Raw genomic sequence first — 25,971 nt, forward strand, 5'->3', positions numbered from 1 at the left:
ATTGAGAACTGTTGCAGATTCTAATGTTTGGTTTCTTTTGTTAAAAACAGGAACTTGGGGAAGCACAAAAGCTTCTGGTAAAGATCAAATCATTTGAGGAGCGGACCTTTCAGTGTCTGGTTTACTACGCCACCGGGAGGGTGTTTCTCAAGGAGAACAGGTACTTCCAGTTTTCCCAGTTTTAGTTCCATTATGTCGCACCTTTTTCTGCAGTTTCAAGCATTTCCTACTCTTCCTCTTGTTCTGACAGGTTTGCTGTGGCTCTGGAGCAGTTTTCAGATTCCCTGCAGACAGTCAAAAATAAAATAACGCCGGGTAAACTCACCTGGCCTTTAACCAATGAGATTGTCAAAGAAACGCAGCCGGACTATTTCAAGGTATGTCATCGTATGTTATACATGTCTCTAAAGATTATATGACTCGAATGTGAGCAATTGAACATTATATGTAATCTGTTTTTAGGTTGACTTTTAAAATCTGTCCAGGGACTACAGATGAAAATAGCCTCGTGGCTAACTGGCACATTTACAGAAATGTTCATTAATGTGCACTGTCCCTGTTAAATAAATAGACATAGTTGGGACTTCATTATGACTTGTTAGACACTTTTATCCAAAGCGACTTACATACTCAATACTGTGGGCAATCCCCACAGGAGCAATTTGGGGTGAAGTGTCTCAGGGACACAACGACATGCTGACTGCAGTGGGACTCGAACTTGCTATCCTCTGATAGCAAGATCAGCGCATTAATCCACTGCGCCACATGCCTCTCATAGCTATATGAATAATAATAACACCCACTCTGCTAACTCTGAATTTCACCAATTTACAAAACTGCTTTGAATGTGTAGTAAAAGCCACTTTCTATAAATTCAGATAAGTTGCAAGTATCATTAAATGTTAAGATGTTATTGCCATCTAACATTAAAGATTTACACGAATAGATATAGGAGTAGCACCCTCCATTTTATGCAATATAAATAAAAAAAAACATCAGATAATCTGTAGGAGCCGAGAATGTCAGAGTTGGGACTTCTGATTTATTGGGGTTTTTACTACTAACTTATTATTTCTGCATCAGTTACGGGCTGCATCAGTTACATGGGTATGGGCGACACTCATTGTTAATATACTCATCTGTTCACCTGTGTGAGGAGTGTGTAGAAGAGAGGGTCGCTGTATTATTATTATTTAAGACATATTCGTGGATGCTATAATAACTATCTTTATTAAAGCAAGATTTATTTAACGTATTTTTGGACACCAGACCTCATTCTGACAAAGTCAAGCTTATACTTCTCTCTCTTTTTTGTTGGAATTCACACATTTTGATAACTTGTGTTTTCTGTTTTTTTAGGCAATGCTTGAGCAAGCTATAGAGTTGTGTACATTTCCTCCTCCGCCTGACGCCATCTGTCGACTGGAGATCTGCCTCTGCCCCATGAAGGCAGAAATCTACCTGACTGACCCAGATTTTAAGGTATGTCGCAGCCACTGGTTAGTTATTCTTCAAATTGAGCTTTCAATGTATCATAATTGTTGGGAAAATACTGAATGTCCTCTTCCAATATGAGAGTAACATGATAACAAAGGTATCCCAACTGTAGCTGTGTACATGACAGGATGTATGATGACCTAGAAGAGCATCAGGACTGTTTGAGGCATATGATAGCTATGTGATTAACATGATGATTCAGCCTCTAAGGAGAGAGACATATGACAAGCATGCTCATTTCTGACGTGGAGCTAATCTGAAGTAAACATTGAATACTGCTTTCTATCCCTCCATCTTGTGACTGTAACTCCCTCTCTTGTAAATCAGCATGTGAAGGACACTGGCCGTTTCTCAATCGCGAGTAAAACTGCTATTTCACGTATACTACGTCATCGAGTGACTCCGAAGGACTGTTTAAATGCCCAGCATTCTGCGCCACTCTGACGTACGATACTTGAAATGGTTGCTCTGCAGCTTGTGTACTCGCGATTGAGAAACGGCCCGTTTGAGATTGTGAGTAAAAAGTCAGGATTTTGAGAAAAAATACATAATTTTGAGATTTTTAGAAGTCTGCATTTTGAGATAATTTGAGATTTTCCGGAAAAAACATTTTGAGAAAGAAACTGTTTTGTACATGAAAGGATTTATGATTACCTACAAGAACTGGTATTCCTCCATCTTGTGACTGGGTAACTCCCTCTCTTGGATATCAGCATGTGAAGGACACTGTTCAGGAACTAGTTGATGCTCTGTATGTGATGACTCCTTCCATTCTGGAGAAGATCATAAATACATGGATCCTGAGATGAAGCTCAAGCCGGGGACGAGTGATATTTTTCTAACAATAATCATAATGTTGCATTTGGTTATTCTGCTTTAGGGCTACATTAGAATCAGCTGCTGTCAGAGCTGCATTATTGAATACCACATCGCCTGCTGGAAGGCCCTCAAGACATCATCCTTCTCTGACAGAAATGAAAAGGTAAACTCCATGAATTTCTCGATTCACCATCATCATCATCATCAAGCTAACATTTCCAGGATAGATTCGCTTTGCCTGAGCTGTTGCTGTTTCCAGTCTAAATATTTGTGTTCTTTTTTTTTTTTACAGGATTTCCTACAAGAGTTGTGTTTTACATCGGACTGTCTGGGCAAAATCTGCAGTATCGTAATCTTTGGTACGACAGGGCTGCCCAAATGCACGGTAAGAGGATTCAACGCAGGGGAACAGGGTTCATAAAAAGTCTTGAAAGTAAAGAAGTATTTTAACTTAAATGTACACAATTGCATTTATAGTAAAGACAGTCTTTCTCTCTTCAGTTTAAAGCTGCCATCACCAAACCCTCGACTCCAAAGAAGCTCAAAGTGAATCAGAAATGTACAAGGTGAGTCAAATAGAGTTCATGCTGATAGAGTGCATCTTCAGAATAAAAAGGACTTGATGTTAATTGGGAACAAATATATAGATTCTGATTTATAAATTATCTTTATCAGTTTTGTGATCTGCAATAATGTTTCAGTTTGATTGACTTTAAAGGTTATTTAGAATTATTGCCAAGCACCTTGTTTTCTAAAAAAATGCCTTTCTCTCTGTTAATTATTTCAGTCTGAGGAAGATGAAAGCAAAGGATGAGCACAAACTTAAGAGGAGGCAACATAAGCAGTCATTCATAGAAAAGCAGACGATCAACGAGGAGATTCTGCTGCAGAAAGAAGACTCGACGACACAGATTGAACAGAAAGGTACGGATCAGCCTCTCTGCCAAAGCTTTTTAGAGCTCCATGTTGAAGGTGTCCTATCATGCAAAATGCATTGTTGATGTCTTTTATACAAAAATATTTGTCCCCTGTGTGTCGGGGAACTCACGCAGCGTCAGAAAATAAAACCCTCTCTCTTTTCCTCCGTACCCAAATCTCTAAAAACGGGGGTTCAACGGAGTTGATCCAGATTTGCCTCCGATATGACGTAATACCGGCGGCGGACCCACAGCACTATCAGAAACGTTGCTATCGGAAACAATGCCCGACATGTTTTGGACGTAATATGGTCTTTGTTTACATTAGCATCGCTAACACTCAGAGCTAACCTGTACTGGAGAGAGTATGTGTACAAATATATAAAAATAACCTTGTGGTAAACCTGAGAGAGAAAAAGTATTTGAGCTCCAAACCGTTCCAGAAATAATCCTTGAAGTGGTTTGGAACATGATATGGCGTTTAATCACGTCGTATAGTCTCATAGACATGTTTTTTATATATTTGTATATATCTAAGATGCATAATATATATGCCTAAAAACAGCATGTTAGGAGATCTTTAACCTGTTGAGCCCAGAGCCTGTTTTTCAGGTCTCATGCTCGAAAATGACATTCCCAGAACAAATGACCATATCTTCTAAAAGGGTTAAATTAATAATCTTTTGTCTCAATGCAATGATAAACCTGTGAGTTGGATGTAGACAAGTTAGAATCAATATAGATGTTTTTATTTTAAAGTAAATTCAGATTGAACATAGTAAAAAATAAATAAATGATAGTGTCCGTCCAAAAAAAAACCCATTACTTATAGTGAAAACCACCCTTGAATGATGGGATGGTAGACTAAAAGCTTTAGGAATCCAAACTATAACATATAATAAGTACCTTTTATCAAGATTAATGCAACTTTTGATGAGAAACAGCGAAAGGTAAGACATTTCTCCCGTGTTTGCTCCGTAAAGCTTCGTTTTGTAATGTCTGTGTTTGCTTCCCCTGTCTGGAATCTGTGGAATCTCAGCTTGCTAATCGAGAATCTTGTTTGTGCAGATCGCGGGCGGGAGCCTCCGGGTTGAACAGGTTAAGCAAAACTAGTGTTGATCACTCACCGTTTGTGTTTCACTGGTTTTCAGCCTGGTTGCTGTACAGGGATCGAGTCCTGCTGCAGATCAGTCAGAACCTGGAGCTGCTCAGAGAGGAACCGGGCCTCCAGGCGTCAGCGCTGACCCAGAGTCTGAAGCCCTGGCTGGAGCTGGACTCATCGAGGGGGAACCAGATCGCTGAGAGGATCCTGAACTGGAAGCCGATGGAGACGCTCGGACTGGTCGTCGAGCTCCTGCTGGAGAGGAAGAACCGCGTTTGGGCTCGAATCCTGATCCAGCTGCTCAGTAGCTGCCGGGATATAAATCCCAAACTCCACAACTGGGCGAGCCACCTCAACGACGCAGGTCAGCATTTATCATGTGACGATTTAATGTGTGTGAAGCTCAGTGTCAAGATTCAAGGCTTTTATTGTCATTTGTACATAGCGACAGTGTAGTTACGTCAATGAAAATCTTAGGTCGCAGATAAAATAGTGCAAGTAAACACAAATAAATTAGAATACTAGTTTTGGAGCAAATTCCTCTCTGGGGCTTTGTCTAAAACGGGTATCATGGGAGCTGCTGGTCTTCAAAAACTGTATAATTACTCCAAAAATATGGACGTCGTGTCGAATAGACCGTCAGACGGCAGAGACGGCTTTGTTTTTACTGAGCTCCGAATAAATATGGGATTGATGTCTGATCTGGTCGAGTGGCAGGAAGCAGGCTGACACTGTGATTTCTGAATCAGATTGTTTCTTTTACTGTCCCCTTTTTTCCTGCAGAGGAAGTAAAGAAACCGTAACTCAGGATTTACTTGTTGTTTGAGGTGCAATATACGACTCGGAAGCTTTAAAGGGGACCTATCATGCAAAATGCACTTTTATGTCTTTTATACATAACTATGTGTCCCCGGTGTGTCGGGGAACTCACGCAGCGTCAGAAAATACAACCCTCTCTCTTTTCCTCCGTACCCAAATCTCTAAAAACGGGCTACATCGGAGCTGATCCAGAATTGCGTCCGATATGACGTAATATCTGAAATGTGGACCCACGGCCCAATCAGAAACGTTGCTATCAGAAACAATGCCCGACTGTTTTGGACGTAATATGGTCGGTGTTTACATTAGCATCGCTAACACTCAGAGCTAACCTGTGCTGGAGAGCATGTGTGTGAAGAAGCAGGAAGTAAAAAGGAACTCACCTTGTGGTATAACCGGCAAGAGAGAAAGCCTTTGAGCTCCAAACTGTTTCAGAAATAACCCTTGATAATCCATGATATGGCGTTTCATCACGGCAGCATTTAGTTTAGACAGTAGCTGCCGGGTCCCGCTTGAGCTCCGACCCTCCTTTTTTATGTTTTGTTTTATACCCCAAATCAGCACTTTTGAAACAGGAAGTGAAATAGAGGGATATGAGGCATGGCTGGAATGATCTGTTTGGTATTTTGATGAAAGCACTTCATAGACATGTTTTTTATATATCTGAGACCTATGCTATTGCCTAAAAATAGCATGATAGGAGAACTTTAAGACATGAAGAAACTATTAGTTTCCGCTCCAATGCATTATTTTTCGCTGGAAAGTGCGTGGGGTCGTTATTTTGTCCGGAAGTGACATTCGTTTTCTAGAAAAACTCCTGCTCTCTATTGGTATTTACTAATAGCAATATTAGCATGTATTCGACTATATATATATATATATATATATATATATATATATATTACTTGATATTGGAATATCCTTTGTCATGTAAGTAATCATTAAAGTAGGTCACACTAGGCAGATAGAAACAGCTGTGACGTCCATCTTAATCTTCATGGCGTCTTTGTTTTGTGGAGACGTGTTTTCATTAGAGGTGTTAAATATGCAGACTTGATGCGATTCTGCAGATTACACGATGTTTCTAGTTATTGTGCTTTTTATCATGTTTTTAATTGTTTTATTATTTTACTCCCATTGTGTTATTTTATATTGTATGAACTGAGGTTGTTTTAAATGTGCTATATAAATAAGTAAATATTGATTAAAATGTTGGGATCTTAGCATTAGTGTTGCAGTGACGCGTCCTAAAACCAGGAAGTGAGTCAGCATTTTACCACTTCCTGTTCCCTGGTCTCAGAGCCAATGGGATCTCTCCATAGGGTTTAGGAAAATAGCTGGAAGTAAGGTCTGTGGTTGAGACGCATTGAAGAGACGGATCACGTTTTGTTCTACGACATTAAATCCATCAGCAGTGACCCCGCTGGTGATTTCTGAAGAGTTTACGTGTCTGAAAAACAATGGTTGCTTGAAAGCAAGTCCCTGCCTCCTGCAAACTGTTCAAACAAACGCTTCAACTTGTACAATTTAGAATCTGTAGTTATGGATCTTAAGTTGGCGTGACGTTGAAGCAGCGACCCTGCTGTAGTTCCTTTTTATAGCAGTGTTTCTCAAACTTTTTCATACCAAGGACCACTTAACCAATACAAAAACACTCGCGGACCACCTAACTCCACAAATATCCAAAAACACATCGTTTTTTACAAATTGCCTGAAAATTGTACAAACAAGTGGCAACATATGTGATGAAGGTGCTTATCTGGGCTATATCATGCAATCGAAAATGTAACTTAAGCTCGTTCCATTGCAGAGATATTCCCGCAAGAGTGCGGAAAACTTAAATAAATGTATTTATTTCAAATGTGAAATTTTACCAATATACTCACGGACCACTAGGGGGCGCTCACGGACCACCAGTGGTCCGCGGACCACACTTTGAGAAGCACTGCTTTATAGCATAACGTTAGCTTCTGGCGGCTAGATTTATGATTTGAAGATGATAAAAGTAGGGTAGAGATTATCCGGTTGAACAAAACGTGCATTTATCAAATGGGTTCGTTTTCCACAGATCTTATTTTTTACAATATTCCTTTTTTGTTGAGGGAACCCATGCACCTTACTTCCGGGTAAATACGTCATCCCTGCACCACTCTATATTTGAAGTCTAACCGTCTCCTTGTTGCTCTCTTCAGGTCTGAATGCTGCCAAGAGCTTCATTGATCGCCACGCTGGACACTTGGAGACGCTGGACCTAGCTTTTTTGCTCGGCTTTGGCCCGATGCAGGACTCAATAATTGAAGAGTTTGATATTGGGCCAGATCTTTTTTCAACCATTGGCTTGACTGAGACTGAATACCTAAAACAGGCCCCGCATGATAACATGAGACTCTTTATCTGGACTCTGGAGGAACACAGAGACCAGTTTCTCTCTTGCCACGCTATACTGGATGAGTATTTTGATATGATGGGTACGTACTGTATATTCCACTTCACTAACATTTAAATCAATGGTGTTCACTTGTTGCTCATGATTTAATCTCTAATCATTTCTATTTTACAGATGGACATTGTTCAGTCTTAAAAAAGTCTGATGAAAATCAAAATGTAAGTTTAAACGTATTGGTATTTTTGATTGAAGCTCATAAAGTAGACTGTGACTTTAAAAGGACCACCTTTACCATTTTAATCAATATATTAAATATTGCATTACCACCATATCGTAATGATATCTGCATGTTTTTAAAAACTGTTGCCGGGTTATCCTAATACACTTAAAAGACAACTTAATATCCTATTGCAAGTGTTTTATAGGTAGGATTGATCCCCCAAAATTGTGTGAAGGACACCATATGCTGTTAAGTTTTAAACATATTGGTATTTGGTTTGAAGCTCATAAACTAGACTGTAGTTGGTTGCCTTTTGACTTTGACTTTAAAAGGACTACCTTAACAATTTTAGTCATATTCATTATTACCACCATATCGTAAGTTGTTGTAGTAGTATCCTTAAAAGACACTTAAAAGACAATTTAATATCCTATATTTAAGCAATAGCTCACGACAGGCCGTGGTATATGGTCATTATATCACAGGCCGAGCCACGCCCCTTAGCTGTGATATAATGACCATATACCACGGCCTGAAGTGAGCTATTGCTTTTATAACACGCTTACAAAGTGTGGCAATATGAAAGAAAAATACACACTCTAATTTAAATAGTTGTTATTAGTAAATAATGATGTTAAAAATAAAATAGTCCCTTCATTGCCTTCCTCACAAAATGCTATGCAACAACACTAACAGCTAGCGAGCATATTAGACGGGCGGCGTTGATCCATTATTTGGCTATTTCTTAACATTAATTTGTAAGTTGCCGTTTATTGTGCACCCACTGAAAAACTGTCCACCATCAGTAGCATGGCTTACGAGGTTACTTGTATTGGTTGAGGTTGTTCTAGGCTGTTGCTTGGCGTGGCGAGAATATTGCTCCACTTTCCCGAGATTTAGCTTCCAGTAGCTCTGGAGAGAGCTTTCGCACCTATGGCCACTAATGGCCATAATTTCTCTGCTTTGTTTCAAGACCCGCATCAGAAAGCTTTTGAATGGTGGTACTTCTCCAGTTGGTCTACCTGCTCGTCACGTAGCTCTGCATGTCGTCGTTTAGGTGCTTTTTTCCCCTGGAGATAGGCACTGCTCAATCCACCCCTCCATAGTAAGACCCCCCCGGAGGTCGAAGTTAACCTTAAATGTTTCCATCTTAAGCTTTGTTAGTTAGTTAGTTTCGTAACGGACGTAATGTAACAGTTGTAACGGTTGTAGCTTTTCTCAGACGCGGAGGGATACTGACTTGTGAAAAGTAACTACAATTCTACCCGTGATATACGCTCATTATATCACGGCTAAGAACCAATCAGATTGCTTGATTAGACTTATCTGTTTTATTAAAAGTGTTTTATAAGTAGAATTGACACCCAAATCGTGTAAAAGACGCCATATGTTGTATACTATGAAACTTCAATTGATTCTTATTCAATATGATTTGATTTCAGAATTCTCCTTTGAAGAGTCGAGCCCGGAAAAAGAAAAAAGGAGCAAACGTGCGAATAATTCAGATTTTCCTTCATAGCTTGTAAAGAATTGTCTTTTTTTTAGCATCTCTCTGAAGTGTTTCCTCATCTTCCTCTCAGGGTGTTATTGTTTGGTCTGGAAACAGCAGCCAAACGCAGAGAGAGGAATGGGACCAAGACTTTTTTGAAGATGACACTTTGTAAGTCCCTCAACCTCCAAATTGGAAACGCAGATAAGAATTATAACGGTTATTTTAACAACTCCTTTTTATAAATAACGTCTGGGTTTCAACAGATCATTCCTTCACCCCAGTGATCCCTTCAGTGTCCCGAGTCACCTTCGAGAGCAAGTGGCCACTTTTGAGGACCAGTACAACACCACGAGACACAGAGGTCACTATAAAAACATTTTGGACAACAACCCCGACCCGACCAAAGAGAGTTTGTATGAGTGAGTGCAAGCTTCATTCTCCATGTCAAGGCTTTATTGTCATGTGCACATTAGCTAGAGCAGTGCTTCTCAAAGTGTGGTCCGAGGACCACTGTTGGTCCGTGAGAGCCCCCTAGTGGTCCATGAGTATATTGGTAACATTTCACATTTAAAATTAATTAATCAATTTAAGTTTTCCGCACTCTCGCGGGAATATCTCCGCAATGGAGCGAGGTTAAGTTTAACTTTCGATTGCATGATATAGCCCTGCACAACACCTTCATCACACATGTTGCCACTTGTTTGTACCATTTTCAGGCGATTTGTAATCTCCTCTAGAAAAACAATGTGTTTTTTTATATTTGTGGAGTTAGGTGGTCCGCGAGTGTTTATTTATTGGTTAAGTGGTCCTTGGTATGAACAAGTTTGAGAAACACTGAGCTAGAGATATGGCAATAAAAAACTTAGATCACAGGCTTCTTGAACATTGCAACATGAATATATATATATATATATATATATATTATTTATATATATATCAGGGTTTCCGCTAGGATTTTTTCTCGCCGGTCAAATGTCCGGGCAGAATTTATTTTACCGGACTAATTTGAAACTTACCGGTCATATTTCAATGATAATAATAATAAGAGTTGTGTAGCAGAGTTTCCGTTAGCAGGTAATTACCGGACTATGAGCAGATATGCTTCAGTTTAAAACTCAGTTCACGGGGCTCATTTTTATATTGCTTCAGTTTATAATCGTAACATGATCGAAAAATTCAGATTCATTTTTCAATAAATGATTCCACAAACAACAAACAACATAATTATTACATTCAAACAAACTACTTGTAGTAGATAACGTACATTATTCAGAAGTTTACGTACATTATTCAGAAGTTTACATCAACTTTGAATAATAACACGGGAGAAACGGATCCTCCCTCTCTCTCCTGACAGCCCGTCAGTTTCTCATGCAGCTCCTGCAGCTCGCTAAACAGAGGGCGGGGCTTCAGGTGATCCTGCAGAGCTGCGTGTCTTGGTCAGACTCAGCAGCTGATCTGATCTCTCTCGCGTCCGGTTACACTTCACTCGCGTTTATGTCCATATCGATCACATCCAGCTCTCCTGATCGGCCTTTATAGAGAGCACCGATCAAACTATTAAGAGTGAATTATTACCAGACATTTTGACCGTCAGGTTTTGAATTTACCGTTTTTTTTATAAATTTTACCAGCTAAAAACCGGTAATTACCGGCTAACGGAAACCCTGATATATATATATATATATATATATATATATATTAGAGCTGTCAAGTTAACGCGTTAATAACGCGTTAACGCAAAAAAAAATTAACGCCACTAATTATTTTAACGCGATTAACGCATGTGTATTTTTTTTCCTCGGCCGCCCCGTAGTTTCAGAGCGCATCGAGTTTAAAATACCATCTACAAGCTGATGCTGACAGCCCCGCTCCTGCCGCCCGCTTGTGGCAGACCACACTTCCACGCTCACCGGCAGGCACCGACTGGCCATCGGGAGGACCGGGAGGGTGCGTGTGTGGCCCGAGCGAGCGAGAGAGAGACCTTACGTGCATTACCGTACCGCAGTGTGAACGCGGCTATTGTTGTTGTTAGCATCTGGTGCTAGCTAGCTGCGCTAACGGATATAAGGAGCTGTTTAAATGAAAACAGAGGAGCGCTCCATCCACACAACTGCACCGAGCACTTGACTTTATGCAGGAAGCCAGACAGCGGGACATTGTAGGAGAAGTCAGCACACTCATGATTGCAGCAACATGATTGCAGCGTCCAGGCAGCTCCCGTTCGAGCATATGCCTTGAGTTGCACATAGCTCCAACGATCACACTCACACACAGACACACAGACACACACACACACACACACACACACACACACACACACACACACACACACACACACACACACACACACACACACACACACACACCATTTGTATTGTATGAGAGAGGTTCCAGGTTGAATTGAGGCGAATATTTGTAATGTTCAGAGGTTGTTGTGTTTAATATTCATGAGAATATTTGTCATTGTTCAAATGATAATAAACATTAGCATAAAGCATATTTGTCCACTCATATGTTGATAAGAGTATTAGAAAAATATTCCTCTAATGTACATTTAGAACAGATAAAAAATGTGCGATTAATTTGCGATTAATCGCGATTAACTATGGACAATCATGCGATTAATCGCGATTAAATATTTTAATTGACTGACAGCCCTAATATATATATATATATATATATATATATATATATATATATATATATATATATATATATATATATATATATATATATATATATATATATATATATATATAGGACATCCAAACCAATAAAATAGACAACCTTTACTGTATTTGAGTACACATTTTCTTATAACTCTTATATTTCTTATAACTTCTTATATATATATATATATATATATATATATATAGATATAGATATAGATATAGATATATAGGACATCCAAACCAATAAAATAGACAACCTTTACTGTATTTGAGTACACATTTTCTTATAACTCACAACAACCAACATCGACCAAAGTGCTGTAAAATAAAGAGAACATTTGAGACATTAACATCACTGGCATAAAAGAAAATGCAAAGGAACTAATTGAAAATAAGTGTATTTAATAAGGGATATTTAAAGTGACGTTTATTTAAATATACAAGGGCATCACTGTCTCGTAACACCCTTTGGCCACTACAAAAATGTGCTTCACGGCCTGGCTCATGGGGCACATTTTATTTTAGACTCTTCAAAAAGCCTCAAAATACAAATAAATACAAGTTTAAAAGAATATTGTCACTGATTTACTTTGCCCTAATACAGGCCTTTCTGACAGGGAACTAATCCGTGTTCAATGCATAGACACCCGTTACGAAACCTGTCATTTAACCTCACAGAAAACAAATGGGTGTGGTCTACCTCTGTGTCCTGTGCGTTAAAATTACGTTTCTTGTGAAAGGAGTCCGATGGCTTTCAATAGAGCAGAGATAATATAATGGCTTCGGTTCCTCCTCAGTATTTCTGTCTCAATTTTTGTTTATGGGATGCTAGGGCTACTCGATAATGGCAAAAATCATAATCGCGATTATTTGGGTCAATAATTGTAATTGCGATTATTAAATGCGATTATTCTTTGAAAACATCCGTTTATTGGAGAAAAAAAAATGTGAACAGTGTTTTTAACAGTTGATTACCCTGAACGTTAAGTTTAATTAAACTGAAGAACCAAAAAAAAAAAGATTATTAAAAAAAAAAAAGTCATAAAAAAAAAATCGGAATCGTTGCAACTTGCAAGCCGTAATCGCGATTAAAATACGATTAATTGAGCAGCCCTATGGGATGCTATAATGATCTGCTTGGTGTTTCGAGCCGACCACTTCAGAGACATGTTTTGTATATATCTGAGACCTATAATATATTGATAAACAGTTTAACAGAGCTCAGGTGTTTAGCAGTCTTATGGCCTGTGGGATAAAACTGTCCCTGATGATGATAATAATTGCTCGTCTCTCCACAGCTACTTCGCTCAGATCCTGGAGGAGCACGGTCCGCTGGTCGCTGAGGACCCTCTGCTGGTGGGAGAGCTGGATAACTTCCCCGTCGTTGCTAAAGACAAGATCCAGGAAGTGGGCGGCTTCGAGGTCTTCCTCCTGGAGTCTCTGCGCTTCATAAAGATGGGACGGTGCATCGGCCTGGCTAAACACGCCGTCACTCTGCAGCAGGCCGGACACGGAGCCAGTTTGGACGACCTGGACGATATCACCGATCCCGACATTGAGTATCCGTGTCCTGGTTTGGACGAGGGTAGTTTTAGTGCTTTCCCTAGCGATAAGAACGGTTATTCACACGCACAGAATGTCTATCCCATCCTCCCAAATCCATATGCATTTGCCCCCCTGCCTCATGCGCCTGCCTTTGTTGGAGTTAATAATTCATTTTACGCCTGGAGTAATGGTGACGATGAAAAGCAAGACCCTTACTTTATACCTGATGACGACGGAGCGTTGGATCTATTTCGCAGTGCGGGGGATCGAGGCGTTTCTGAAACATCGTCCGTTTCATCTGATGAAAGCGTTTTGAAGAAACATGCCGCTGTACAGGTACATTCCAAACACTTTGTCATTTTAAAAAGAACTAGATGAACTAGATAAAATATGTGTGGGAAGTTAAAATGCTCTTTTGTTTCAAACACAGACGTGCAATGAGACCGTGAGGAGTGTAGCGGTGAATACGGAGATTCATGAGCCTTTTGAGAGCTGCCCGGTGAGTTGTTTTCATTGCATTAATGTCAACACAGATTCATGATACGGATGTCTCGTGTGACCAAGACACTTAAAGTATACGTTTTAACAATTAGGTTTTCACTTGTTTTCTGCTGTACGAGCTATTTAATGGAGACTGAGTGATAAAAGCATGGTAGACTATTCATGGCAATGCCCCTTATTGTGCAATACCCTAATGGCACTTTAGCATCTCCATCTGTTCATTTAGATCAGTGTTTCTCAAGCTTTTTCATACCAAGGAAACAGTCGCGGACCACCTAACTCAACAAATATCTAAAATCACATAATTTTTCTAGAACAGATTACACAACATGTGTGATGAAGGTGTTGCGCTGGGCTATATCATGCAATCGAAAGTGAAACTTAAGCTCGCTCCATTGCGGAGATATTCCCGCGAGAGTGCGGAAAACTTAAATTTATTTATTTATTTCAAATGTGAAATGTTACCAATATACTCACAGACCACTAGGGGGCGCTCACAGACCACCAGTGGTCCACGGACCACACTTTGAGAAGCACTGATTTAGAAAAACAGATTAGATTTGTTTATCGAAATGAACAAATCATTGTTGTCCTTTAAACAAATGAATATCAAATGTTCTATGGAAACTTGATATTTAAACCTAGTATGGCATTTATTTGCTGCAATCTATTGCTACGTATCTTTTAACTTGTTTTGTTTTTTAGTACTAAAATGTTTTGTTGTTGATACAGGGTGACATCAACAAAAAGCAACACAGCGGAAGGATGTTAGAGCAGAGCATGAAGGAAATGTCGAAAGACTGCGACAAAGTCAACCTAACGCACAAAGAAGACCTCGCTGTCCTGGAAGAAGAGGTTCAGCAGATCACCACCAACATACAGGTAGCCCAATACGCTGTTATACTGACTTATAACATCAACTTATGTTACTTTAAACAAAACATGTACAAATCACGCTCTCACTTTTTTTATGCTGCTATGTCTTGCACTAATGTACATTCTCAAAGATATTGAAGTGACTGTTATTTTGTATTTATTACATGGCTTAGTTGAATACTCGATTCTGATTGGTCAATTCAGAACATGTGACACGCTGTTAATCCAGAACAGACAGACCGCTGTCAAGGACTTATTGGCCGTTGTTAAGGACGCTCACATCTGCACAAACAAGTCCGTTCGATTTAACTTTATACATACACGTCGGGATCCTGATCTGCCTGTCGGTGTTCTTTTCCCCATAATGACCGCCTTGCTGCATATTATCCCTTACATATTGATTATTATGCTTTTATTTAGGTCTTAATGTGTGCATATGTATACATGTGTCTTTGATTGTGTGTGTATATATAGGATATACATATTTGTTCTTGTATTCAGGATTGTGGCAAACAGTATTTCTATATCTCTGTACACACAAACTGAAAAATTGACAATAAAGTTGACTTTGACTGTATCTGAAAGTGTGTCCTGTTGTTTTCTGCGGTGCAGGTGACCATTCAGGAGCTGGGGATGTTCCAGCAGAAGTTGGAGGAGGAGGTGAAGAAGGACCAGAAGGAGAAGAGAGCGAACCAGGAGGGTCTGAAGGCTCTGAAGGTGGAGACGGAGGATCTGGTGACGCAACACAGGAGGTGAGAGAAATCACTCGGTGAACAAATGTCTTACTTTAGGTAGTGTAGAATGACTACTTCACTAACTATCAGGGTTCTTACGGTCATTAAAAACCTGGAAAAGTCATGGAAATTCAAAATGCTGATTCCAGGCCCTGGAAAAGTTATAGAAAACAATATTTTTCCCAAAGTTTTGGAAAAGTCATGGAAATGTAACTAAAGTTGCATCAAATATAATTTGTATTTTAACTGATCGCCGAAATAGTAATACTATAATGATAATAAATACTGTATCGTATAGTAATGAAACGTTAAATGGCATTTATCTGACAAGGTATTTTGCTGTTGAGAGATTTGAGTTGCTTTAGCGTGTAGAAGCTAGTTAGCCTACTATTGGATTTGTTTTAGATAGGCACAACATGATTCATATGCAGACCTTATTTTCCTGTTCCATGTGGTACCGCTGAGAAAGTATACTTTTTTTGGTCATGGAAAATTAGGTAAAGGTCATGGAAAATTAGGTAAAGGTCATGGAGAAGTCATTGAAAATTATTGGTGAAAAAGAGTATGAACCCTGGATTATGGAAAAAATCATAATCTCGATTATTTGGGTCAATAATTGAGATCATGATTAACAAAAAAACGATTATCCATTTACTTTGAAAACATCCATTTATTAAAAAAACAGTTGATTACCAACTGAAAAAAAGACCTTTTAAAAATAATAATAATTTGATTTCAAAAAGACACCCAAAAATGATGCATGACCCTGAAATGGGTCATTCTGCAAAATATTCACTTGATTTGTAAGTTCATTTTGAAGCCAGGGCTTTTATTCGTATTTTTTTTTTTATGCAGTCAAGAATAAACTGTTGATTTTTGTCTTGCAAGATTCATATTTTGCCTTTTTACAACAGAGCATTTCTTACTTCATGTGAGCAGTTCTCCTCTCTGTATCTTGATCGATTTAATGGTCAGCGAGTAACTTGTTAAAAATCACTTTTTCATTTATTTTGTCTTTTCTTTTTTCCTCAGTTTTACCCAAATCATCCGAGAGAAGAAAAACAGCTTTGACAATAAGTTGAATGATTTCCTTGAGCTGAGGTGAGTGATGAAGCGTTATCTTTGTTAACCTGTTAAGCCCGGGTTTATCATTGCTTTGAGAAGAAAGATTATTAAAGAAGTGAAGTTATAGTCATTTGTTCTGGGCATGTCATGTTCGAGGGTTAACTGGACTTATAACTTCTTCTCACTGTACAGTTTATCTTAATATTGAATTTAATATGCCATGCTTGCACACTAAATGTAAATAATATCCCAAATTTATATATTGTCGTAGCTGTATTTATAAAGTATTTCTTATCTTATGAACTGAAAATGCTCCTAGGCTTTTTTATGAACTCATTTTCTTATTGTTTTAATCTTCTGAATTTTAGCAATCAATCAGCAGCCGAGAAGATGAGTCTGGAGGACGAGATAAAGCGCTGTCAGGTCTCGCTGACCTCGGCCACCAGGAGGTCTCACTCCGCTCAGGTAAGAGTTTAGGTGTTGATGCTAAGAAAACACATTTCATTTAGAGTTCATCTTGTCGTGACATTTATTCTTTGTGAATCCCTGAATATACAAATTTGATTAAGGGGACATGTGGCTGTTCTAGCAGCACAAAGGCAAATACAGATGAATGTAAAGATGAATAAAACACAGAATTGGCATGTGTATATATTCTTTATTTAACCAGGTAAAAGGTCTCATTGAGATTTACATTTCTTTTTCAAGAGCGACCTGGCCAAGAAGGGAAGCATGAACAAAGTTACAACAAATGAACACAAAATAATACAGGCAGACGAATACAAATGTGACCTGCTCCATCGAAATCAGTCGCATTGACCCAAAGACACATTTTGAGTTGTATAGACTGCTGGAAAGAGGAGATTCCTAGCTTTCTAATTAATATCAGGATTGTTGTTGTTCTCCAAATATTAAGCAAATGATGTCACATTATATAATGACTGTCACCGTGTCATCACTTTGAGAAAAAGGCCTTCAAAGTTTTCTCTCCTCTGGAATCCATCGATCTGATTGGTTATCAGCGGCTAGCACATGATCAAAGTACTACAGATATTTTTGTTTGGATTACTGGTCTGGGGGAAGCTCGCAAGTGTGTGTGTGTGTGTGTGTGTGTATACACGTGTTTGTGTATCTTTGCGTTTGTGTATATTGTGTTTGTTTCCCGGGGAAAACCCTCACGAGAAACACCGGCTGTTGTTATGCCTGCTGTGACGTCAAGTTACTCCGTTCTCCGCTTGTAATTATGCCGAAGCTTCAAAGCTGTATTTATCATCTGAATTTGCCAAAACAAGTTTATATAATGAAAGCCAAGACAAGAAAACAAACTGTAACGGACCCTGCCGTGTTATCTGTGATTAGTAGACGCCTTACATTCATAATGTCAGCGGGAGGGAGGGGAGGCGGCGCTGCGGAACAGCAGAGTGCGAGTGAGAGCTGTCATCTTCCCTTTACAAGCTTCAAACATGTATTTATCGTGTGATTTTGGAAATATAAGTTTCATATTCTGAAAGCCAAGACTTTGTTTATTTAAAGTCAAACCAAACACCCGAACCCCAAAAAACTTATTTTTTTCGCAAATCCACGACTGATTTCGATAGAGCGGGTCACATATGGCATGAGTTGTGTGTGAGTTTTGAACCCAGTTGTTTGTTTTTCTCCTCAGGTGTTGGTGGTGGAGAGCAGTCGGGATCAGGGTATGTGTGTCCTCTACAGAGATCTGACCAACGCCAAGGCTCTGCTGAGCAAACTGGACGAAGCAGCTCACAGGTAAAAAAACACAAAGGAAATCAGAAACTTTCGGTACTGCTGTATCCGCACAAAAACCACCAGACTCGGGGACAGTTTCATCCCACAGGCCACAAGACTGCTAAACACCTGAGCTCTGCTAAGTGCCCCTATTTGTAAACAATAAAAGCAATATATAAAGACCTTATTTGTGTTTATTTAGGATTAAACTTCCAAAGTAACCGTTACATCTATTGCTGCAGATATTTTACCACGACAGCTGGTTGCAGTTCATCAACATCAATATGATGCTGTTATTAAAGTTGGAAGAAAGGAAACCGTTGAGCCCTATTTGTAAGCAATATATATAAAGACATCATTTGGGAGTTTGTACATTTAGGATTACACTTTGGTCTTCCAGAGTAACCACTACATCTATTGCTACACGATAAGATCAGATTGGCACAGAAGTACTTTGTTTATCCCTAAAAGACTAATACTTCTACCAGAAACGGCTGTGAAATCAATTGGAAGTCGACAATAACTCTGCTGTCTTCTGATCATTAATTAAACAGTCCTGTTGTCATCTTGCAATCTACTAATTTATATAAATATTTATCACCGCAATAAACCGTATTTAATTTACATTATTTCATATTCTGTTCTTGTACATATCCCATATTCTATTTGACAATAAAACCTTTGAATTGAAAACTTGCACTCGAATACAAATGTTTTTATCAGCTTGTATTTATTGTGTAAATGTCCGTGTGTCATTCCCTAGATACCCAACCCCAGATGTGGAATTAACACGAAACAGCTGCAGAGTTAACATCCAGGATGTGGAAAAGAAAATCTCCTCTGCTGAGGTACTTGAATGCATCTCACACACTGCAACAAAACAAAAAGATCATTACACACTGAGAGGCTTGTGCTCATGTCTTATTGTGCACTCCACTACATTTCACTCTTGAAGAACAATAACAATATTATTTAAGCCTCTTGTGAAGTCAAGTAAGTAAGTTAGGGTTAGTTTTCAGTTTTAAATTGACCTATTTGATCTACACACAGTCCACATATGGGGCGAAAACTGCCATCTAGTTCAGGCAGTCAACTCGAGCACCAATGGTTCATTTAATTAAATATGCCCTTCTTGCACACTAAATATAAATAATATCCCACTTGTTATATTCTGTTCGCTGTAGTTTAGCCCTTCAACAGTGTTTTATTTGTCAGGTAGTTAACAGATATTTTTCTTCAGTCAACTTCACTCTTTTTTATATTGTATAATTGTTTATTTTCTACTCTTTTTTTATTATTTCTAATTATGTGCCATTATTGTTTTACTTGCTGTTGCAACTTCAACATTGCCCATTTTTAGATCAATAAAGTATATCTTATCTTATAAACTGAAAATGCTACTAGGCTTTTTTTATTAATTAGGTTTTTGTAAATCTGGAGCGATGAGGCCCGAGCCGACATCGCGATGATGAATTACAATACATGTGCTAAAGATGTCTGAAGGAACGATGTGTGTTTATAAGACCGTTTTACGTTGAACAGGCGCAGTACCAGGAGCAGCTCGACCAGGTGAAGAACGGCAGGAGAGTCAGCGAGTTAATTCCCATCGCCGTTAGCAACCAGCCAAACCCTCCTGCTGCACCGGTAAGACTTTTTACCAGATATCAAAATTCAAAGTCAACTTTATTGTCAATCCTTTAGTTTGTGTGTACAGACAGAGAGATCGTAATACAGTTTCCCACAATCCTGAATACAAAACAAATCAATATAAAAATATGTATATACCTGTATGTATGTGTGTGTCAACATCAACAGACGCATGTATACATTTAGACATAAATCAAAGCACAACAATCAATATATAAAAAAATATATCCTATTTGTAAACAATACAAGCCATATATAAAGACATTATTTTGGAGTTTGTTCATTTAGGATTAAACGTTGGTCTTCCACGGTAACCACTACATGTATTGCTACACGATAACATAAAATAGGCACAGAAGTACTTTGTTTATCTCTAAAAGAAAAATACATCTACCAGAAACGACTGCAAAATCATTTGGAAGTCGACGATAACAACAATAAGAGAAGATATGATGGACCTTTTATAATCCCTGTGGGGAAATTCAGTAGTTTAACAGCAGCAGGGTAAGGATGAAAAACAGGACAGCACAGATTAACACGGATTAAGAAATCAAAGATACACATTTAAAATGATAAAATAAGATATTAATTAAAATGAACATATATACATATTAGATATTTACATGTGTGTGAAAACAGTGTATTTTATGTCCAGTAATTGTGTCACATTGTTAACCTCTTGTTGTTAGCCTGATGGCTATCTATTTGCCTGTACAGCACTTTGGTCTGGAGGTTTTAAAGTGCTTTATAAATAAAGTTGTATTGTATTGGCTAAAGGCACAAAACTAAAATAAATAGAAATAGATGGTCTGTCCTTCTTATTTTCTTATTCACAGCCAATCCTAACAGTATCGTAGGAAACTAAGAGAAACACAAAAAGATACTTAGTTCCCAAAGAACCAAAACATCACATGTACACAGGAAAAATCAATTCCAAGTCGACAATAATAACCCTCTGTTCTCTTCTGATAATGTTTCAGGTGTCAGTTGCTGCCAGACAGTCTGCAGCTACCCCCCCGCCCTCAGCCTCTCACAGCCTCCCCTCCTACTCCCAGCCATCTGCAGCCGCTCCTCACAAACCCCCCCCCAGAACAATGGAGTCTGCACACAGCACTGTGTTTGAGAAAGCCATGGAGCGCCTGGTCTCCATGTTCCCCGACTATAAGAGGTACATCACATGACAAGGTTTCCTCAGACAGTTTAACCCGGTGACCTTTTTTTAGACCATGGTATTTACTCTGTATATTATTCTCCTCTAATATGATTTAAAACTAATAATGCATAGTTTATTTGCATCATTGTTTTCAAACGTACAATTTCTTTACATTGAATAAACGACATGTCTTATGTTTGAACTGGTGCCAAGTTTACCTCAGACGGTTTAACCCTGTGACCTTTTTTATTAGACCATGGTATTTACTTTAACTTCAGTAGAGTGTATGTTATAGGAGCCTGCAGGACGGTAGCTGTATACAAGGTCATTTAGAAATAGTCAATATTTTTCTATTCAAACTATATAATCTCCTTCATTAGTTGTTTGTTCATGATATATTGGCAAATACAAAATACTTTTAAGACTCCTAGGTATAAGTTTCCGCCTCAAAAATTCAGTCGGAATATCATTTCTACTTCGGGACTTTATTTATTGTGTTATGGTTTGTTTTATCGTTTACTGATATTTTTCCTTAGTGTCAACTTTTATATTTTCACTCTTTTTGTTCCGTTTTATCTGCTATTTCTAACCTTTCTCTATTCCAACTATAACATGTGCCACACATCTCCATCATGATTGAGTTGTTTGTTCATGATATATTGGCACATACAAAATACTTTTAAGACTGCAAGGTATAATTTCTACTTGAGGAATTTCTTTATTTTGCTTCTTTTATTAAGCATCATGCATTATTCAACTTGCCCTTGCATAAAAAGCTGAAACTCTATAAAAAAAGGTTACAAAAGGACGTAACCCACAACGGTCTGAATTGAAACTGAAGAGATCTGGCAGGTTTACACTCGCAGAACAAATGTTGACACTAAAGTACATTTCCTGTGTTTCTGTCTTCAGGCCAGAGTTGATGAGGTTTGTTCAGGACCTGCGTTTCTCCAGCGGAAGCAGTCTGAACAACATGGCTCTGCAAGACATGGTGGGGGGGGTGACCCAGCTGATCCTGGACCATCAGGTAGGGTTAAAGGCCAAACTTTCAGACCTCAGCCATGACCAAAGATGGCAAAAGTACACACATCCTTTTCTCAAGTAGAAGTACAGATACTCGTGTTTAAAAATACTCTGGTAAAAGTAGAAGTACTGACTAAACTTCTTTACTCAAGTCAAAGTAAAGAGGCTTTGAAATGTACTTAAGTAAAAAGTACCCATAACTAGCAGCTGTTTTAAAGAGTACCTGACCTCCCTTTATATTAATAGAACAATAATGTCATTGTTAGCTAATGAATGTTTCCATGGTGAACAACGGCAACATGACAACGTTTTCATTGGTCCCTCTTCTTTAGAGGCACGCAATGACTCTAAATAATAATGATCACGCCACCAAACACACATTCAGACTAAAGGAACCAGCTGTTTGGAAAATGAGAGAAGTAGAAAGTACAGGTATTTGTGTTCAACATGTAAGAAGTAGAAAGTACAGGTATTTGTGTTCAACATGTAAGAAGTAGAAAGTAAAAAGTCGTCAGAAAAATAAGTAGTGGAGTAAAGTACTGATACCAGAAACATGTACTTAAGTACAGTAATGAAGTAGTTGTACTCCACTACTTCCCCACCTCTGGCCATGACATACAGTGGGGCAAAAAAGTATTTAGTCAGCCACCAATTGTGCAAGTTCTCCCACTTAAAAAGACGAGAGGCCTGTAATTTTCATCCTAGGTACACTTCAACTATGAGAGACAGACTGGGGGGAAATAATCCAGGAAATCACATTGTAGGATTTTTAATGAATTAATTGGTAAATTCCTCGGTAAAATAAGTATTTGGTCACCTACAAACAAACAAGATTTCTGGCTCTCACAGACCTGTAACTTTACATTACATTACATTGCATTTAGCTGACGCTTTTATCCAAAGCGACTTACAATAAGTACATTCGACCAGGAAGACACAACCTTGAGGAAAACAGAATCATATAAGAACATCAGGTTTCAAAGAGCCAATCGTTTCAAGTGCTGCTCAACTGGCTAAGCCAGTCCTTTATTAGTATATAAGTGCTCTGTTAGCAGTTCTTTGTTAGTCATTCTATCGCTCGAAGTGGAGTCGAAAGAGATGAGTTTTCAGTCTGCGCCGGAAGGTGTGTAAGCTTTCTGCGGTCCTGATTTCAATGGGGAGCTCATTCCACCATTTTGGAGCCAGGTTAGCAAACCCACGTGTTTTTGCTGATGGGAACTTGGGTCCCCCTCGCAGCGAGGGGGACCCAAGTTCCCATCAGCAAAAACACGTGGGTTTGCTAACCCAACTTCTTCTTTAAGAGCCTCCTCTGTCCTCCACTTGTTAACTGTATTAATGGCACCTGTTTGAACTCGTTATCAGTATAAAAGACACCTGTCCACAACCTCAAACAGTCACACTCCAAACTCCACTATGGCCAAGATCAAAGAGCTGTCAAAGGACACCAGAAACAAAATGGTAGACCTGCACCAGGCTGGGAAGACTGAATCTGCAATAGGGAAGCAGCTTGGTGTGAAGAAATCAACTGTGGGAGCAATTATTAGAAAATGGAAGACATACAAGACCACTGATAATCTCCCTCGATCTGGGGCTCCACGCAAGATCTCACCCCGTGGGGTCAAAATGATCACAAGAACGGTGAGCAAAAATCCCAGAACCACACAGGGGGACCGAGTCAATGACCTGCAGAGAGCTGGGACCAAAGTAACAAAGGCTACCATCAGTAACACACTACGCCGCCAGGGACTCAAATCCTGCAGTGCCAGACGTGTCCCCCTGCTTAAGCCAGTACATGTCCAGGCCCGTCTGAAGTTTGCTAGAGAGCATTTAGATGATCCAGAAGAGGATTGGGAGAATGTCATGTGGTCAGATGAAACCAAAATAGAACTTTTTGGTAAAAACTCAACTCAACGTGTTTGGAGGAGAAAGAATGCTGAGTTGCATCCAAAGAACACCTGCTGTGAAACATGGGGGTGGAACCATCGTGCTGTGGGGCTGTTTCTCTGCAAAGGGACCAGGACGACTGATCCGTGTAAAGGAAAGAATGAATGGAGCCATGTATCGTGAGATTTTGAGTGACAACCTCCTTCCATCAGCAAGGGCATTGAAGATGAAACGTGGCTGGGTCTTTCAGCATGACAAACACACCGCCCGGGCAACGAAGGAGTGGCTTCGTAAGAAGCATTTGAAGGTCCTGGAGTGGCCTAGCCAGTCTCCAGATCTCAACCCCATAGAAAATCTTTGGAGGGAGTTGAAAGTCTGTGTTGCCCAGCGACAGCCCCAAAACATCACTGCTCTAGAGGAGATCTGCATGGAGGAATGGGCCAAAATACCAACAACAGTGTGCGAAAACCTTGTGAAGACTTACAGAAAACGTTTGACCTCTGTCATTGCCAACAAAGGGTATATAACAAAGTATTGAGATTACATTTTGTTATTGACCAAATACTTATTTTCCACCATAATTTGCAAATAAATTCTTTAAAAATCAGACAATGTAATTTTTTGAATTTTTTTTTTCTCATTTTGTCTCATAGTTGAGGTGTACCTAGGATGAAAATTACAGGCCTCATCTTTTTAAGTGGGAGCAGAATTGGTGGCTGACACTTTTTTGCCCCACTGTATATGTATAATATGTAAAAATGTCATACCATAATATGTCTTAAAACATGTGATAGTATATTATTTTATAAAAATGCCATAAAATAAGTCATACATATTGTGTTGGGGAAATAAGCCATATTATTGTATGTCGGAAAAAATCTCATGCTTTAAGTATGTTGTGAAAAATTGCATTGAAAGAAAGCCATAGCATAGAATGTAGTAAACATGTCATGCTCTGAATGTTAAAGAAATGTCTAAAAAAATCTATATGCTATTGTTTGTTGTAAAAATGTCATAAAAAGTGAAAATCACAATTTCTTTTATTTTGTATAAATCATATATTTTTTTCTTTCTTTCAGGAGAAGCTAAATGCAGCCAAATTGAACGCCAAAGGATGTGGCAGTCCGGCTCAGTGCGCCGCGCCGGTCTGGCAACCGATGGGACACCCGAGAGTCAAACACTCTGACGCAGTAAGTCCTGAAGTCAGTCCTTAGTAAGACCTGCAGGATAATACTAGAACATCAGAATAACTTTATTAGTCCCACAGAGGGGACATTTACATTGTTACAGCAGAGAAGAGCCAAAGCTTAATGTTACCTAAGAAGCATCATTTAGTCTGTTCTTGTTATTGATGAAACTGATCTATGAGTCTTATTAGTTTTACTGTATCAAATTGTAATTATTGTATGACTTCATGAATTTGACTTAACAGACTGTACGTGGTTTGTCATGCTTTGCTTTCTGTTATTTTGTTCATATATGTCTGTAAGACGTTGCTTTTGTCGGGACCCACTTGAAAACAACATGGTGCATCTCAGGGGGTTTATCATTATAAATACATTTCTATATTAAAAACAAATACTAAAGTTAAAGGTCACCTATCATGCTATTTTTAGGCAACATTATAGGTCTCAGATATATAAAAAACATATCTATGAAGTGTTTTGCTCAAAAATACCAAACAGATCATTCTAGCCATGCCTCATATCCCTCCATTTAACTTCCTGTTTCAAAAGTGCTGATTTTGGGTATAAAGCTTTAAAAAATAAAAGAGGAAGGGGCTGAGCTCATGCGGGACCCGGCAGCTACCGTCTAAACTAAATGCTGCCGTGATGAAACGCCATATCATGGATTATCAAGGATTCTCTCT

General features: G+C 38.8%; 1 protein-coding gene across 1 annotated transcript in view; it reads left to right on the forward strand.

Annotated features, from left to right (window-relative positions):
• ttc3 (tetratricopeptide repeat domain 3) overlaps window positions 1-25,971 on the forward strand; it is a 49,819-nt gene that overhangs the window by 20,488 nt on the left and 3,360 nt on the right. Inside the window, exons 20-44 of the mRNA XM_034098809.2 lie at window positions 51-160; window positions 251-377; window positions 1,360-1,482; window positions 2,378-2,479; window positions 2,609-2,701; window positions 2,818-2,882; window positions 3,104-3,240; window positions 4,385-4,699; window positions 7,347-7,622; window positions 7,715-7,758; window positions 9,203-9,250; window positions 9,341-9,420; window positions 9,516-9,671; window positions 13,226-13,808; window positions 13,903-13,971; window positions 14,706-14,855; window positions 15,462-15,601; window positions 16,616-16,684; window positions 17,017-17,113; window positions 18,312-18,415; window positions 19,158-19,242; window positions 19,937-20,038; window positions 21,022-21,209; window positions 22,107-22,221; window positions 25,181-25,291. Coding sequence (XP_033954700.1) covers window positions 51-160; window positions 251-377; window positions 1,360-1,482; window positions 2,378-2,479; window positions 2,609-2,701; window positions 2,818-2,882; window positions 3,104-3,240; window positions 4,385-4,699; window positions 7,347-7,622; window positions 7,715-7,758; window positions 9,203-9,250; window positions 9,341-9,420; window positions 9,516-9,671; window positions 13,226-13,808; window positions 13,903-13,971; window positions 14,706-14,855; window positions 15,462-15,601; window positions 16,616-16,684; window positions 17,017-17,113; window positions 18,312-18,415; window positions 19,158-19,242; window positions 19,937-20,038; window positions 21,022-21,209; window positions 22,107-22,221; window positions 25,181-25,291 — 3,489 coding nt within the window. The remainder of the gene's footprint in view (window positions 1-50; window positions 161-250; window positions 378-1,359; window positions 1,483-2,377; window positions 2,480-2,608; window positions 2,702-2,817; window positions 2,883-3,103; window positions 3,241-4,384; window positions 4,700-7,346; window positions 7,623-7,714; window positions 7,759-9,202; window positions 9,251-9,340; window positions 9,421-9,515; window positions 9,672-13,225; window positions 13,809-13,902; window positions 13,972-14,705; window positions 14,856-15,461; window positions 15,602-16,615; window positions 16,685-17,016; window positions 17,114-18,311; window positions 18,416-19,157; window positions 19,243-19,936; window positions 20,039-21,021; window positions 21,210-22,106; window positions 22,222-25,180; window positions 25,292-25,971) is intronic.

Source organism: Pseudochaenichthys georgianus, chromosome 14 (genome assembly GCF_902827115.2).
Source record: "Pseudochaenichthys georgianus chromosome 14, fPseGeo1.2, whole genome shotgun sequence".
Taxonomy (NCBI): Eukaryota; Metazoa; Chordata; class Actinopteri; order Perciformes; family Channichthyidae; genus Pseudochaenichthys; species Pseudochaenichthys georgianus.